Source organism: Dipodomys ordii, unplaced genomic scaffold, assembly GCF_000151885.1.
Source record: "Dipodomys ordii isolate 6190 unplaced genomic scaffold, Dord_2.0 Scaffold51, whole genome shotgun sequence".
Classification (NCBI taxonomy): Eukaryota; Metazoa; Chordata; class Mammalia; order Rodentia; family Heteromyidae; genus Dipodomys; species Dipodomys ordii.
In genome coordinates, this window is record NW_012267267.1 from 4832728 (window position 1) to 4848832 (window position 16105).

The 16105-nt window shown below is 37.3% G+C and overlaps 1 protein-coding gene across 1 annotated transcript in view; it reads left to right on the forward strand.

Moving 5' to 3' along the window:
* Cachd1 (cache domain containing 1) overlaps positions 1–16105 on the forward strand; it is a 221741-nt gene that overhangs the window by 82543 nt on the left and 123093 nt on the right. The window contains exon 3 of the mRNA XM_013020541.1: positions 1802–1864. Within this exon, the coding sequence (XP_012875995.1) occupies positions 1802–1864 (63 nt within the window). The remainder of the gene's footprint in view (positions 1–1801; positions 1865–16105) is intronic.

Consider the following 16105-nt stretch of genomic DNA (forward strand, 5'->3'; position numbering starts at 1 on the left):
CACTTTTAGCCAGACTTTTCTGCTGGGCTGGCTTTGAACCATGATTCTTATATCTCAGCTTCCTGAGTAGCAAGGATCACTGGCGCCCAGCCAACTAGCAAATTCTTATGACATATAAAATTCCAAGCAACTGACCTGGAGCTACTCTACCTGAATTTAAATTCTAGCCTTGCTAAGGGATTTAAAGCAACTTTTTAATCCTCCTTGAGTCTTTGATTTTCGTCTTTAGAGCTATCATAAGTTTAAAATGAAGATTAAATGAGGCAAGAATGTAGAGCACCAAGTATGCATTACACTTGACTTTCAAACATAAGCTTCAGTTTTTTTCACCTGTGTAATGAAAATAATGATAAAAATCGTATCCCAAAGTTGTTTTGTAAGGATTACATAAACAAACAAGTAGAAATAATGCTCATCCTGTAGTGAGCATTTAATACGGTCTAGTCAATGTTATTAGCATTATGAGCATTATTAGTAATGCAAACTTTCTTATGAGCACTGTCATTTTCAGGTAAGAAGGAAAAAAATTCCAGTTCTCTATTGAGTGAAGTAGTGGCATATTGCAGAATGACAAGAGATATCATGATGGCTCCTTTCAGTTTTCTAAACTGTAGTTAGAAATCCCCCAGCCTCAATATTTTTACAATAAAAATTCCCAAACTTATTTGTATCTCTCCACCTAATCCTCTTCCACCCAACCTAACCTTCACTCACTCTCTCTCCAAACCCAGTGGCTTGATCTTCCTTCATTTGCATTTTGTTTCGATGTATATGATGCTTGATGAATTTAGCACTTGTTTTTCTCATTACCAAACAGGTGTGTTAAGCTGTTTGGGAAGCTATTCCAGATGCTAACAAACCCTTGACAGCAAGATAGAAAGGAAAAGGGAAATTTTGGCTTCATGTCTCCAGACCTGGCTCCTTACTCATCTGGAATTCCAAAATATCTTTAAGATAAATGCTGCTGCTGCTCTTTTTAAATTTCTGTTTAAGTTTTTTATGCCTCTCATAGCTATATAACTTGGGCCCACCCACCCCCACCCCCGGCACGTTTTATTTTCGTTTCATTTGTTGCCTGCTTCATTTCTTGTGATTTGGTCAAGGCCTCTAAGTTGCAGAGACATTTTGACTGTAGGCAATGTATAGAGGAGGAGGTATGGGCTAGGCAGGGACTGTAGCAGACTGTGTGTGATCGTGAGCTATATCTTGGCCTCCCAATGTCTTGGCAAGGCTGTCACATTTCCTGGCATGTAGGAACTGGATCTTCTCTTAAGGCCACACATAGTTGGCAAGCTCCATAATGTTATTCTCCCACGGGGATGCTTGAGTAACAAGGTGGTAGATACTATTGGGTAGGTACTGGCTGGATAGGGCCGTGAGAGCGCATGGAAAGAATTCTTTATAAAAACCTTTATTGCATTAGATTTTAGTGTCTGTAAACAATTACAGCATTCAGGGAGAGCAGGATTTAAATGAGAAACACAACTTTGTCAGATTATAGCAGTCGGATAAAATGGCATGGGCTCCGGAAATCTATAATTAAATGTATTTTTGAAAAAAGAAAAAATATAGTGTAACATCTGGTTTATTTCACTACAGAAGTGCCTGGGTAATGCTTATATAAGCATGATTGACTTGGGCTGATATTTGGGTTTCTCCCTGTTAAAATTGCTATATTTTAATTAAATTTCTTTCTGCTTGATTCTGTTTGAGTTATATGCCACAAGTTATTCACACGCACATATATAGAAGATGACTTATTTAGAGACTCTAATGTTTGTTTGTTTTCTTTTGGTTGCAGCGGATATTCAACTCCTTTGTTTATACTGAGAAAATCTCCAATGGAGAAAGCGAAGTACAGCAGGTAAGAAGCCATGGGGTGCTTGGCCTTCCCGGACTTTGTCTTGCTTCTAGATTTGCTTTTTCCAAGCAAAATTTACTGAAGGCCTCCTGATGCTCTTTTTGTATACTTTCATGGACATTTTAGGCATAATAGTGACAACCCTACCTTTTGGATCCTTAGAAGCATTTGAAGCAATAGTCATGTGGATAGTTTTCTCCTATTCATGTTCTATCTGGAAAGTAGTCTCTCTCTCTCTCTCTTTTTTGGTTGTCCTGGGGCATGAACTCTGGGCCTGGGTGCTGTGCCTCAGCTCTTCAGCTCAGGCCAGCACTCTATCATTTGAGCCACAGCACCACTTCTACCCTTTTCTGCTTATGTGGTGCTAAGGAATTGAACCCCGGGCTTCGTGCATGCAAGGCAAGCACTCTACCACTGAGCCACTTTCCCAGCCCAAGTAGTCTCTTTTTGTTTCGAATATCCCTAAAGTACTTAAATCTAAAAATACTGAAAACAATCTCATCTCTCATAGAAGTGTACAGAGCTAGGAATCAGACAAGCCTCATGTTATATTCTGCTGTTCTTTATTCTGTTGGACCTGCTAAACAATTTTACCTTAAAAAATTGTTTACTAAATTCTGTAATGGTACTGGGGCTTGAACTCAGTGCCTGAACACAGTCTATTAGCTTTTTTGCTCAAGGATGGTACTCTACCACTTGAGCCACACTTCTACGTTTTACCTTTTTATTTTTTGGTCAGTTGTGGAACTTGAACTCAGGGCCCGGTCACTGTCACTGAGTTTTTATGCTCAAGGCCAGCATTCTACCAGGTCAAGCCTCAGCTCTACTTCTGGTTTTCTGGGGTTAATTGGACAACCTTTCCTGCCTGGGCTGGGTTTGAACCATGATCCTCAAATCTCAGTCTCTTGAGTAACTAGGATTACAGATGTGAGCTACCAGTGCCCAGCTTTCTTTTACCTTGCTTTTGAGCTATAGTTACCCAACTTTAAGGGGATCATAACATCTGCTCTTTGGGCTCTGACAACTAAGTGTTGCCAAATTGATGGAGAATAAAATGAAATCAAATATATGGAAGATTCTAGCACAGAAGCAGCTCATCTGATGTTGGCTTCTTCTGTTTTTGTTGTTTTTTTTCTTTCCGCTTTCCTTATATCTTCCATTCACTCCTTTCCTCTCAGCTTCTTTCAATGCTCTGTGAAGTCAAGATGTTTTGAGACCAGATTGTATTTATTTATAGCTGGCTTCAAATGGACTGCCTCCTAAATTAAAACATAGTGTTCATGAACTTGGTCATAAATAATTAGGGCTTGAGAAGAGTGGTAAAAAGGAGTCGGTTTTAATTTCAGCTAATCTACCAACTTCATTACAGCATGTGACTATCAACTGGTAATTTGAAGCTAGGTTTGAAACTCAAGTTTAAAAAAAAAAAAAGCACAAAAAACAGAACCTAGCTAAAAGCCAGGAGTGTAGCAGAATGCTTCCACAGAGTAAAATGCTAAAGAGAATAAAATGCAATTTTATATTAAAATAACCTAAAGATCTTTGAGAACAGCTTGACCCAATCTTAACTTCAAATGTGCCATATAAGAATTCAAAGCTTTACAAGTGTCATTAGAGAGAAGTTTTTTATAAGATATATTTATTCGTAAGAAATTACTGTAGTTCAATATTGATGGTGCAGCATTTCCTATTTATAGATATTGAAATTCTTTTTTTATTGGTTTTGGCAGGTGAACTTTAAAGTAATGGTGCATTCTTTTTCTTAACTTTAGATACAGTTAAGAATTAATGACCCAAAATTGCAGCAAGTATGATGTGGCTTGAGGTATCGTCTTATCTTCATGATTTTTGACTCATTTTTATTCTTGCACAAGTTCAAACTTACTTTGAGGCCATTAAATCTAGAAGTTTTTCACATGTGACTATTTCTGTACAAAACGTGAGAATAAATTTTTCAACCAAAGGTTACTTGATAGCATTTTAAAGAAACTGATCTGGGTGTATCAGTTCTGCCTCTTTCCTGGAAGTAATAAGTAGATGCTGTTACTTTGGCTCTTTCCAAATATGTAGGTTGCTCTGGGTTCTTGGTCTCATGTCACTGCTCTCCATATCTAGATGTGATGACGTTTGGAAACCTTCAAAGTGATATTTAGAAATTTTAGCCAGCAGATACAAGTTCAGGGCCATATCAATCCTGATTTTAACATGGATGTTTTCTAAATAAATTTGAAGGAACGGAGATTCTTTATTCTACTACGCATGGGGAAACTGAGGTCACAGAGATTAAAATGAGGGTTTTTGTTGTTGTTGTTATTATTGGTCATAGGGACTGAACTCTGGGCCCTAGGTGCTGTTCCTCAGCTCTTCAGCTCAGGGCTAGCACCCTACCACGTGAGCCACAGTGCCACTTCTGGCTTTTTTCTGCATATGTGGTGCTGAGGAATTGAACCCAGGGCCTCATGCATGCAAGGCAAGTTACTCTACCACTGAGCCAGCTTCCCGACCTAAAATGAGTTTTATAGAGTTGCTTTACTACAAAGTAGGAGAACTGGCAAGTACTCTACCACTTGAGCCACAGCACTACTTCCGGTTTTCTGGTGTTTAATTGGAGATAAGAGTCTCATGGACTTTCCTACCCCAGCTGTCTTTGAACCGTGACTCTCAGATCTCAGCCTCCTGAGTAGCTAGGATTACAAGCGTGAGCCATTGGTGCCTGGCTAATATTCCTAATTTGACAGTTTATTTTAATAATGTATGTTTTTATTCAAAATAGGATTTTTTTGTTAAAATGTCTTGATGGACAAAAGTGAAGGAGTATCACTACATTGTGTGTCTTCTCACTAGCTGTCATAAAGTTCCTTCTCATATTGAGTAACAATCTATTTTTTTTTAAGTTCTCCATAATCTTTTCCATATGCCTACCAGAGCACCCAGAGCCAGTGGATTTTGTGTCTCCATTTTCATACATGGAGATAATTATATCATTCAGCCTAACTTTGAGCACTTAAATCCTAAATTTTTTCTTTTCCCCACAATTTCTAGATCCTTTTGGTCTTATGGCCACAGTGAGCGTAATAATGAAAGCTTACATTTAAGTCTTACTTAAAATTTGCTGTTGCTTATTATGATGATATCTTTTAATCTATAAAATATCTCTCATGCTATACTGAACAGATAGACTCCTGATAGCTTCTTGACATGATTAATAACTGCCTGAAAACTCTGGATCCCATCAGTCTGGGCAGGGTCCGATTTCCATTGGGGAAATGCTGACTCTTGTGTAGTCTGTAAAATGTCTCCATCACAATTACTCACACTTTTAGCTCCCTTGAACCCCAGAACACTAATAAGAGCTGGCTTTTTAAAAAAATGATGAAATTTATCAAACATTTAAAAACATGTATAAAACACACACACACACACACACACACACACAATGAAGAAATATACTGAAAGGAACATTTTAACAAACTAGCCAGCTAAAGAAATAAAGCATGAGCAGACTTGGCAGTGGACCTCCTATAACCTGCCAAGGCTTCTCCCTCCTTCTCCCAGAGATAACTTTGCTCTAACACTTTTGAAGCCCTACCCTAGCTACTTTGGTGTTTGGGGTTGTTTTGTATGCAGGCATACCAAAATTAACATTTCATTTGTTGAGATAGGGTCTTGCTAACTTTTGTGCAAACTGGTCACAAAACTAGACCCTTTTATGTCTGGCTTTCAAATGGCTAGCACCATGAGCAAGTGCTACCGCACCCAATAACAGATAGGATAATTCTTTATTTGGGGGAACTTTATTATCCTTGGCCTTCTGTACAGTAAATAAGAGCAGAACCATGTTTTGTGTATATGTTTCCACACATATTTCCAAGTGCCTTAAGTTTTCTCAGGGGTGGGAGGTGACAGTTTAGCTCATGAGGAGAAACACTTCTAGACTAGAATTGCTGGCATTTCAGAGCTCCATATGACTGGATAATGCCAAATTACTTTTACAGTGTTGCCATGGGTACCTTGCTAAAACAGTGTTACAGATTCATTGATGTCCATCCTCCAGTATTTACTATGATCAATTTTTAGTCTTGCTAATTGGGATGTGCAAAGGATATGAGCTTAGTTTCATTACTGGTGAGATTGAAATGACTTTTTGCATGTTTATAGTATGCTATTCTCCCTCTATTGCTTCCTCCCTCTTTCTCCCTCTTGAAGTGCTAGAAATCAAATCCAGGATCTTAGGCTTGCTGGGCAAGTGGTCTTCCATTGAGCTTCATCGCCAGCAGCAGCAGCAGTTCCTGGGGGTTTTGCATTGTATGTCGTGTCTATTAATGTCCTTTTGTCATTGCTTTATTGCAGCATTTATTGTAGAAATGTGTGTATTCCAAACCCAACGTAAGCATTCTGTGATGAGATTATTTCACATCAGAATACCACTAGCCACGTGTGAAATACTGAATAAAAATTTAAAATTTTACAGGACTTTAATAAAAATAGCCCCATGTGGCTGTGCCTTTAGATTTGTTACAAAACTATGTTCTCCCAGTTTTTTTGTTTTACATTCTTAGTTTTTATTTTTTCCAGGAGTATCAAGTTTTAAACTAGAAACACTTTTGTGAATGTAAAGCCTAACCTGTAGCCCAGATTTTTTTAAATCTTTTTTTTTTTTATTGTGAACATACTGTACAGAGGGGTTACAATTACATGGGCAAGATAATGAGTACATTTCTTATCAAGCATTGTAGCCTCCTTCTTTGTTTCCCCTTCCCATCCCTTCCTATCCTTTCCCCATCCCCCCCCCCACCAAAGTTGTAAAGTTTGTTTTTTGACATAACGACTTGTACATCTCATTGTTGCAATGGGTCCTCCTTATTCCTGTTTCAACGATTTGTTTTTTCCCTTCCCCTCCACATATACCAACATCATATATAGTGAAAGCAAGGGTTATACCATGGGGGAGGTACATACAAAGCAACAAAGACATAATCTTATAAATATGTTAGAAACAATGGCATGAAAGATCTCTCTCTCTTTTTTATTTTTTGGTCAGTCGTGGGGCTTGAGCTCTAGGCCTGGTCTCCCAGTTTTTGACTTGTCCTCTCACTTTATTTTATATTTTAAAGAATTAAACCTTGTATTTAGAGCCAGTTTTTAAAAATCTCAAAAATTTTACCTCTCTCGTTTAAGACATCCACCTGGAATTGATTTTTGGTGTTGGATATATAGTATTCTACTTGGTTCATTTTTCACATGTGTATTTTTTCAAATGTTCAATCCCTATCTGTTGAAGAATCTCTCCTTTCTTTGTCTATGATATGCCTTGTGTCATTAGTCAAGTTCCCAGTTCAAATTTGACTGTGTTCCATTGGTCTGTTTATCTACCTTCATGCCAGTAGCATGGTGCTCTCTTGCTGACTACACTGTTATGAAAAGTTTTGATAGGTGGGAAGATAGCAAGCACCATTACTTTCTATTCCTTGATTTTCCCTGCTAGCCACGCTCTGAGGTTTGTCTCCTATCCCTGCGTCCTATGCTATTTCCAGAATGGAAGCTCAAGATGTCTAGACTATGGCCTACATTCTAAGGATGTCAGGGTAATCTGGCCCTGCCCATCTTTCCTTCAAGACGTCCTTCTTTCACTCTGAGGTCTTTATAGAGTTTTCTTATTCATACTACTGGCATCCTAATAATCAGAGGTATCAGAACTGCTAGTAAGATGAGTTTGATAAGGCCCAAATAGCTACTTATTCAAAACCTGATTCTAGGCATTCATAATTTTAGCTCAGTATCTGTAGCTGAAAGAAAACCAGCCTTTTATACTTTTTGTTGTTGTTCATTGTATATTTATGTAAAAATCCTGGCATGCTTTTTGTTCATTATTGCCTTTAAATTAATGAAAACTAGAGCCCCATGGATTCTTTTCCTCTCACTCCCCTCACTTTTACTAATCAAGCCTTATTGAGATTTGGACTTACTTGTGTATACTACATCACTTGGCAGGATATCTAATGTGCTGTTAATAACTCTAGTTAAAGGGAGCAAAGTAATTAACACTAATAAAAAACATTTCATGATTCTTGACTCTTACCACAAAATTCCCGGTGGTATATACTTTCCCTTGCTTTTTACCCATTATTCCTTTTAAATCAACTCTGAGTTTGGGTCTAAATTCCCTAACAATGTGTTTTAAATCTTTGATTAGTTTACTATACAAGTAGTCCTGCTGCCAAAAAAACTGTGGCAACTGCCTTGGAAAAGAAAAACCCCAGTTATACATTCTGATGTGGAACCCCTCCCATCTACCCCAGTTTTGAATAATTCAAGAAATTAAGTTGTATATGCGCATAAGGAAATTATAGGAAATTGAATATGGACCAAGAAAAATACATTTTTGAGCAAGTGGCCCAGAAAGTAGCAGAATATACTCTTGAAACACCATGTCCTGAAGGAGAAGCTAGAGAAAGGTTTCTGGGCAACAGGATTAGATCATTGAAGGAGTCGAACACACCGGGAGCCTGTTTGAGGCCCAAGTTTAACAGTTTGCACTTTTTCTCAAGTGCTTTCCTAATTATTTATGTAAATAATTGACTCAATAAAATGACAACTGTGTTTCTCATAATTCATGATTCTGAAGCTTGGTTTTAGAGTGGGCACATGGGGTCAGAGAAGCTTGCGTACAGATGGCTCAAGGCTGGTGAAGGTCATTCTTCCAGCAGTTCACTCTTTCTCCAACTCATTTTTTAGCTCTTTGGATCATATCCATCGCTAGGTAAACATGCCAGTCTTCTGTTTTAAACACATAGAAATTCCTTTCATTCACCCACTGTCCTCTCCAACTCTTGTCCCATTTCTTTTCTTTCTCTTTGAAGCACAGCCGCTCAAGCAGAGCATAAATCTTACAAAACTTCTCAATATTGCAGGCTACCAGTTAACACCACCCACTTTGCAAATTCCAAAGTCCCTCATTTATATAATTAACAGTAATTTGAGTTGAGGATCCTTTCCATCTTCTTGATGACATTCTTGGTCCACTTGTGCCTGTTAGCCCATTCCTGCCGTGGAATTTTTACATGGGTTCCCAGGGGTCCCTCACTCCTTCAATTCTGCTTGGATATCATCTTCTCATTGAGATGACCCAGTGTCTAATACCTCAGTTCACCTTGTTCCCGATATTCCTGATTTTACTTTATCTTTCTTTATTTTCTTTTTACACTTTACGTATTACTTTCTGATTATATGCTATTGATTTTACAAAAGTGTTTTTTGGAAGCAATCCCTCTTTCTTGATTCTCTGAAGGAATGTAAGATTAGTGTGACTTCTTTGTTAGAGTTTGATAGAGTTCACCATAGCACCTTTTGGACATGGAATTCTCCTTGTGGGAAAGTTATGATTTTTCAGTTTAACAAATAGGGTTTTTGTTTGTAGTGGTGTTTTTGTGTGGTTAATTGCTCTAAGATTTTCTGGGTAATATTATGTCACTTTTTATAAGTTTCTTTGTTTCCCCCCAATATTTTTTTTCTGGGTGCCATTACTGGGGCTTGAATTCAGGATCAGGGTGCTGTCCCTTAGCTTTATCAGTCAAGGCTAGTGCTCTATCACTTGATCTGTAACTCTACTTCTGGCTTTTTGGTAGTTTATGGACTTCTTGCCTGAGCTGGCTTCAAACTTTGATCCTCAGAACTCGGCCTCCTAAATAGGATTATAGTGTAAGTCTATAATCTCAGTTGTCAAATTGTTGACATAAATATGTTTAGAACATTTTAATGATCTGTTCTTATATTAATAAGCCAGAAAAACTATACAGCAAAATCAATAAAATGAAATGCTGGCTTATTCTTTGAAGAGATCAACAAAATGTATAAACTTTTAGCAAGATAGAGAATGAAAGATGCAGAAAGTGGAGAAAATTTACTACTGATAACCTGTTTTTCCCAAACTGAGCTTGACTTCCCTCAATTTCTCTTTGCGTTTTATGCTTCACAACTTTATGTGTTTTCATTCTCTCTTTCCCTTGTACTTTAGATCAACTTTATTATTTCTCTAGCCTCTTAACTTTAAACACTAGGTTGTTGATATTTACACCTTTTTTTGTTTTAGCAAGAAACATTTAAAGATATAAATGGTCTCTCAAACATTGCGCTAGTTGCATCCCACTATATATAAATCTATGTATATGTATATATATGTATAAAATTGGTTCCTATGCAGTTCTAAGTATTTTCTAATTGCTCTGTGATTTCTTCTTTGACCCACAGGTTACCCTGAAGTATGTTTTTCAATTTCCAAAAGATGGGAGGTTTTTAGATAATGTCATTCATGTTTTAGTCCATTAAGAACTGAAAATACTCTGAATGATGATAGTTTCGGTCCCCTCAAGATTTTCTTTTTAGCAATTCATCTGTGACTATGCCTGCTTGGTGTTTGAGTATTTTTTTGTTGTTTGTCCTTTCTTGATCTATAAATCTGTATCCTTCATCAAATTTAGGGCACTAAGGGGTAATTAAATGTCTTTCCTAAAATATTCTCCATTCTGCTTCTTAGAATCTAATTACAAGTATGTAGATATTTTGATATTTACAAGAACTGTAAAACATATGGCTTTTACCCCCCCCTCCTTTTTTTTTTTTTTTTTTTTGGTTGGTCATGGGGCTTGAACTCTGGGCCTGGGCACTGTACTTCAGCTCAAGGCTAGCGCTCTACCCCTTGAGCTACAACGCCACTTCCGGTTTTCTGGTGGTTTCTTGGAGATAGGAGTCTCATGGTCTTTCCTGCCCAGGCTGGTTTTGAACCGGGATCCTCAGATCTCAGCCTCCTGAGTAGGTAGGATTACAGGCATGAGCCACTGGCGCCCAGCACCCTTTTTCTTTTTTATTAATCTGTTTTAAGTTTACTCTTCTTAATACCCCAAATATTTTGATACTGATATATTTCTACTGATCTGTCTTTAAGGTTTCCTCCTGTCATTAACATCTCCAACTGCCTTATTTTAACTTTGATGCCGTTTTTCATCACTTGTTTCTTTTTAATAGATTCCTCTGCTGATTTCTCTCTTTTCACATATTGCAAGAATAGTTTACATCTGGGAGCAAAGAGGAGCTACCTTGAGCTCCAATCGATTGATTATAATATCTGAAAGTACTTTGAAATTCATCTGTTGACTTTTCTGAAGAGCTGGTAACACGCTGCATTTCCTTCCTTCCTTCCTTCTTTCCTTCTTTTTTTGGTCTTTTAAATGTTACCAGGCTTTTAATTTTTACTTGCTTAGGCACACAAGCACAATATCACTTAAGCCATGTGCTCAGCCTTGTATTTTCTTGATATGTCAAGAATTTTGATTTGCATCTGGTATTGTGAAAAATGTTTGCCTCCTGCTAACATTTCTTTGAGGAGTATTTTTGTTTGTTTCTTTGTTTTTTCAGGCAGTTAACTTGATTAAGCTCTAAACTACAAAACTGTGTCATAAACACCCACACAAATCTCAGCTCAGTTTATCCTGAAGTGGAAATTGCCCAGTGTATATATGCTTGAAGGGTCTTAACATAGTTCTGGCCCCCAAAAATACTTCAAACACTGTTTAATTTTAAGACACATTCTGGGAACTGGTGGAGTAGCTCAGTGCTAAGCGTGCCTACCTAGCAAGCACAAGGTCTTGAGTTTAAGCCCAGTACTGCCAATAAATAAATAAATTAAAACAAACACATTCTGGTAGATTTTTTCTAAATTGTAAGATTTAAGATTTCATGTTTTATTTCATGAAATATTCACTGGGACATAATAAAAGAGACTTTTAAAAAGTTATTATCATGAGGTACTACAAAGGAGTTTCGGTTCAACTAAAACTGACCTGTTGAATCAAAACATTGCTTTTCAAAAAATGATACTTAGTTGATATTAGTACTTCAAATTATTCTCTTACTCATGGTTTAGGGACTATATCTAGATGTAGAGTTTGAACAGAATTATATCCTTTTCATAGAGAAGAAAGATGCTGTATTAACAGAAGAATTTACATGTGGCTTACAAATAATGCCAAGTAGCTTTCTTTGAAGAGATTATGAGTGAATGAGCCTTAGAGAGATGCCAGTGTATGTTCCATTAACATCCAGTCCTAACTAATGTAAATCTTTTCAACATTTACGAGCTGCTAGGAACCTCAGAGCATGGAGAGAAAAGGTCCAAAGAGTTAGGGAACATCTCCTTATTCTTTTTCAAACAGCCCCAGCCTAATAGGAGGGATTTTAGGATAGAAAACTAACCACCTTATCTTTTGAGATGAAAAATATTAAATCCAGGCAGAACTCTGTCCTTTGCTGTTTACTTTATGGCCAAATACCTTTCAATGCCTATAACAATTCTGTCTATAAAACAGATACAATAATTTATTGTGCAAGGTTGTTTAAGATATTCTGTAGTTGGCTCTGCTCTGCTTCCAGAATACAGTAGAGTAGTTAAGTGACTCAATGTAATGGTGTTCTAAAGAGATTTCGTAGTCTTATTTTGGTATATGAATTCTCTGGGATAAGAGATTTATAAAGGTATGAAGGAGAATTTTCAAAAGGAATAATCATGGGGGGGGGAACACCTGGAAAGGACTTGTAGAAGCTATAAAGGCCATGCTAACAAAGAAATATGAACCTTTTATATTCATCTTCCATTTCTATCATTTCTGTATTTGTGTTCCCAGAAATGCCACTGTAAGAGTGTTAGCTATTTTGTTTAACTGTATTGAGGACCACAAGAAGAAAAGGGACAAGAAGAAGTGCAGAAAAGCTGAATTCTGAAAGTTCTTGCCTTAATTCTGTCACCTAGTACCTGGCACTAAGGAAACATTTGATAATACTTGTTGAAAAACTACTAGATAACACTCTTTCACTTTAATATGTTCATTTCCAGAATCTGGATTTGTTTTGGGGTTGCCCTGCCAAGAGTAATCTAGCGTGGTGGTGGCCTGAGGGTTCTCATTTTCTTTATACTTTCCTAGTGAAGTATTTCAAGGCTCAGACTTGTCCGGACTTCAGAAATCCTGGAGGTGGGGAAGATGGATTCCATTCTTTCTTTGCTCCTAACCTTTCTTCCATCTGTCCCTAGGGGATTTGTTCAGTCAGAGACCTAATTTAGTCTACTCCTTTAATCCAGATTCACATTTGGTTCCTTGTTTTTTACACACATTCACTAAATATTTTTTGAATGAGTGAATGAAAGGCCCTAAATCTGTAGGAAGTTGAAAAAAAAAAACCACCAAGAATTACTAATGTCACCAGGATGTAAATTTATAAAGAATCTACCAAAGACCAGAGCAAACAAATAGCTATCCTGTCAGTGTGCCACCCCAGCAAGTTTACTGGGGGTTAAACTTTAGATTTCCTTGATTAGGAATCAATCTTGGTTTGTTTTGCCTCTTACTCTTCTTGTCTGACTCTGCAGACATGCAGTTAATTTTTTTAGTCCTAGAAACCTTCCCTTTGGTCTATCTATCATATTGATGAGTGCCTTGCAAATAAGATGTAAGATAAGGTGGTAAGCTGATATTTTGGAAATAGGGTCAAAGAGGAGAGTTGTAATATTTTTATTTCTTCCATAATTTTCTTTGTGTTTCTATGTATATTTTATCATCTCACCCTCTTAATGACATTGTAAGAAGAACAGGTGTTATTATCTAGCTTAATTCCCATATGAATAAACTCTGTCTCAGAAAAGTCATAATTATAAATGGCTTAAGGCCTCATAAATGGTAGGTGTCAGAGATGGGATTTTAAACCCTCTCTTTGTGTTTCCTTTGTTTCTACTTACTGGCTATGACCATAATGTCTACTATTAATTAAACACTCTAATTAAATCTTTTCTCATTTAGCCACATTCATGGCTTATATCCTTTCAGTCTCAACTCAAGTAATCTCTCAGTGAGGTCCTTCTTCACCACAAACTTATAAATTGTATTAATCTGTCTTACTGTCTCTCATCTTGCTATCTTTTTTGCTTTATAATCTTTACAATTCATCCTCTAGGACTTACATATTTATATTTTTCATTGTGTATGTCTTCCTAATAGAATATAAGCTCTTTGATGACAGGCAGTTTTATTTTTCATTGTTTAATGTAGTCCCAGCACTGAAAAAGACACTGCTCTGTTGAATAGCCTAGGCACTAGATTTGCTGAGTGAGAAGCCTGAATCAATTCTACAAGGCTTGTTGACAAGCAAATTATACATAAGCAATTTTGCTGTCTAAGGCCACCAAGTATGAGATTAAAGAACTTGTTTTTGAATTCAAGTGTATTTAGACTCAGTGCTTCACTGTTTTTAAAATTCTGTTCACTAAGGTCTGGGGATGGTCCTGTGGATGCTGACAGAATATGAAGTGCCAAGTTCTGCAATCCTTAGTCCTTTCCCTGGCAGTTCACCAACTTGTTCCATATATTGGAGTTTCTTATGCAATTTAATTTTTCTTTCTTTTTTTTCCTTTGATGGTCATGGGGCCTGAACTCTGGGCCTGGGCGCTGTCCCTCAGCTCTTCAGCTCAAGGCTAGCGCTCTACCACATGAGCCACAGCGCCACTTCCGGCGTTTTTTTGCTTATGTCGTGCTGAGGAATCGAACCCAGGGCCTCATGCATGCAAGTCAAGCACTCTACCACTGAGCCACTTTCCCAGCCTGCAATTTAATTTTTTAATGGCCTGTCACAGAAGAAAACAGCAAAGATTTACAAAGATACTACACCAAAAAAATCATACAAAGCTGAATTTCATTTTTTTTAAAAAAAGGACATATAACGTTTATTATCAGATGATATTCTTTAAACTTTGGAAGAGGTAAGAAAATATCAAGTATTTTTCTTTTAGAGAGAAATTTGGTATTTTTTTTACCTTCTCTGCAAACAAAATAGTATGTTTCTTCTCCTAATGTTAAATTCTTGAGTATAAGGACCATGTCAGGATAATTTACTTTTTAGATCGGATGATGGATGAATAAACTAGCCTCTGGTATCTGTGAGGAAGCAGATTCTAGGCATACCTCTGGTAAGTGGTAGACAGGTGATGCGTTCAGCAAATACTTGTCAAGGACATAGTATGCACTTGGCATTGTAGGAAGAGAGAAAGAGCTTTTCCCAAGGACCTCATTAAATCACAGGAGACATTTGTTCATGCATTTGATATATCTTGTTAATCTCTTGAGGTGATGCCTGAACGACAGACTCACTTTGGGAAATATTTCTTGATTGTATTCTTGAGATTTATAGTTGTAGTCTAATGAGACTGAGTTTCATCTAGTATGGCAGTACTTCAGTTACATTCACATTACATTTTTTTCAAATTCTTTATTATGATTAAGTGATTATATAATTTCCCAAATTTGACAGTACTGTGGGATAGTGATGCTTAGTTAAAGTCACAAACATTCTAACTTTCATGGAGCAAATTGTCTATCGTGTCTAACATGTATGTGTTCTATGAGCTTTGCAATACAGTTATTTCTTCCACATTGGGTGATATGTACATTTCTTTTGTTTTGCGTAGCATCAGCTGTTCCCTCTTTCCCACTTGTTCCCTCCCTCCCATCGCTGCCATTGAGTTGCTTAGTTCATTTTGATCAATGTCCAGTGCAGCTGATAGGTCCCGCTGTTGTATGTTTTTCTCTGATTCCCTCTAGTTCTATGTCCTCCTGGTTTCCCTCCAGTGTACAGATATATATATAGACACACACACACACACATATACACACACACCCTATATGTGATCAGCAGCATAGGGTTATTTAGTAGTGATTTGACCACATGAGTAGGAGTCCTTTGTTTCTTAAGTCCTGTTAATTTTGTCTTATCACTTTACATTTTGGATTTAACATCCACTCATCAGGGAGACCATGTGCCGTTTGTCTCTTTGCTCTTGGCTTACCTCGCTCAACATGATTTCTTCTAGCTCCATCCATTTCCCTGCAAATGCCATTATTTTGTCCTTTCTAATGACTGCATAATATTCCATTGTGTATAGATACCACAATTTTTGGATCCATTCATCTGTGGTGGGACATCTGGGTTGTTTCCATATCCTGGCTATTGTAAACAGTGGTGCAATAAACATGGAGGTGCATGTATCCTTGTATACTGGTTCCTGTTGTTCAGATAGATGCCTAGAAGTGGTATGACTGGGTCATAAGGGAGGTCAATATTTAGCTTTCTGAGGACCCTCCAGACTGCTTTCCAAAGTGGTTGTATAAGTGTACATTCCCACCAGCAGTGTAATAGGGTTCCTCTTTC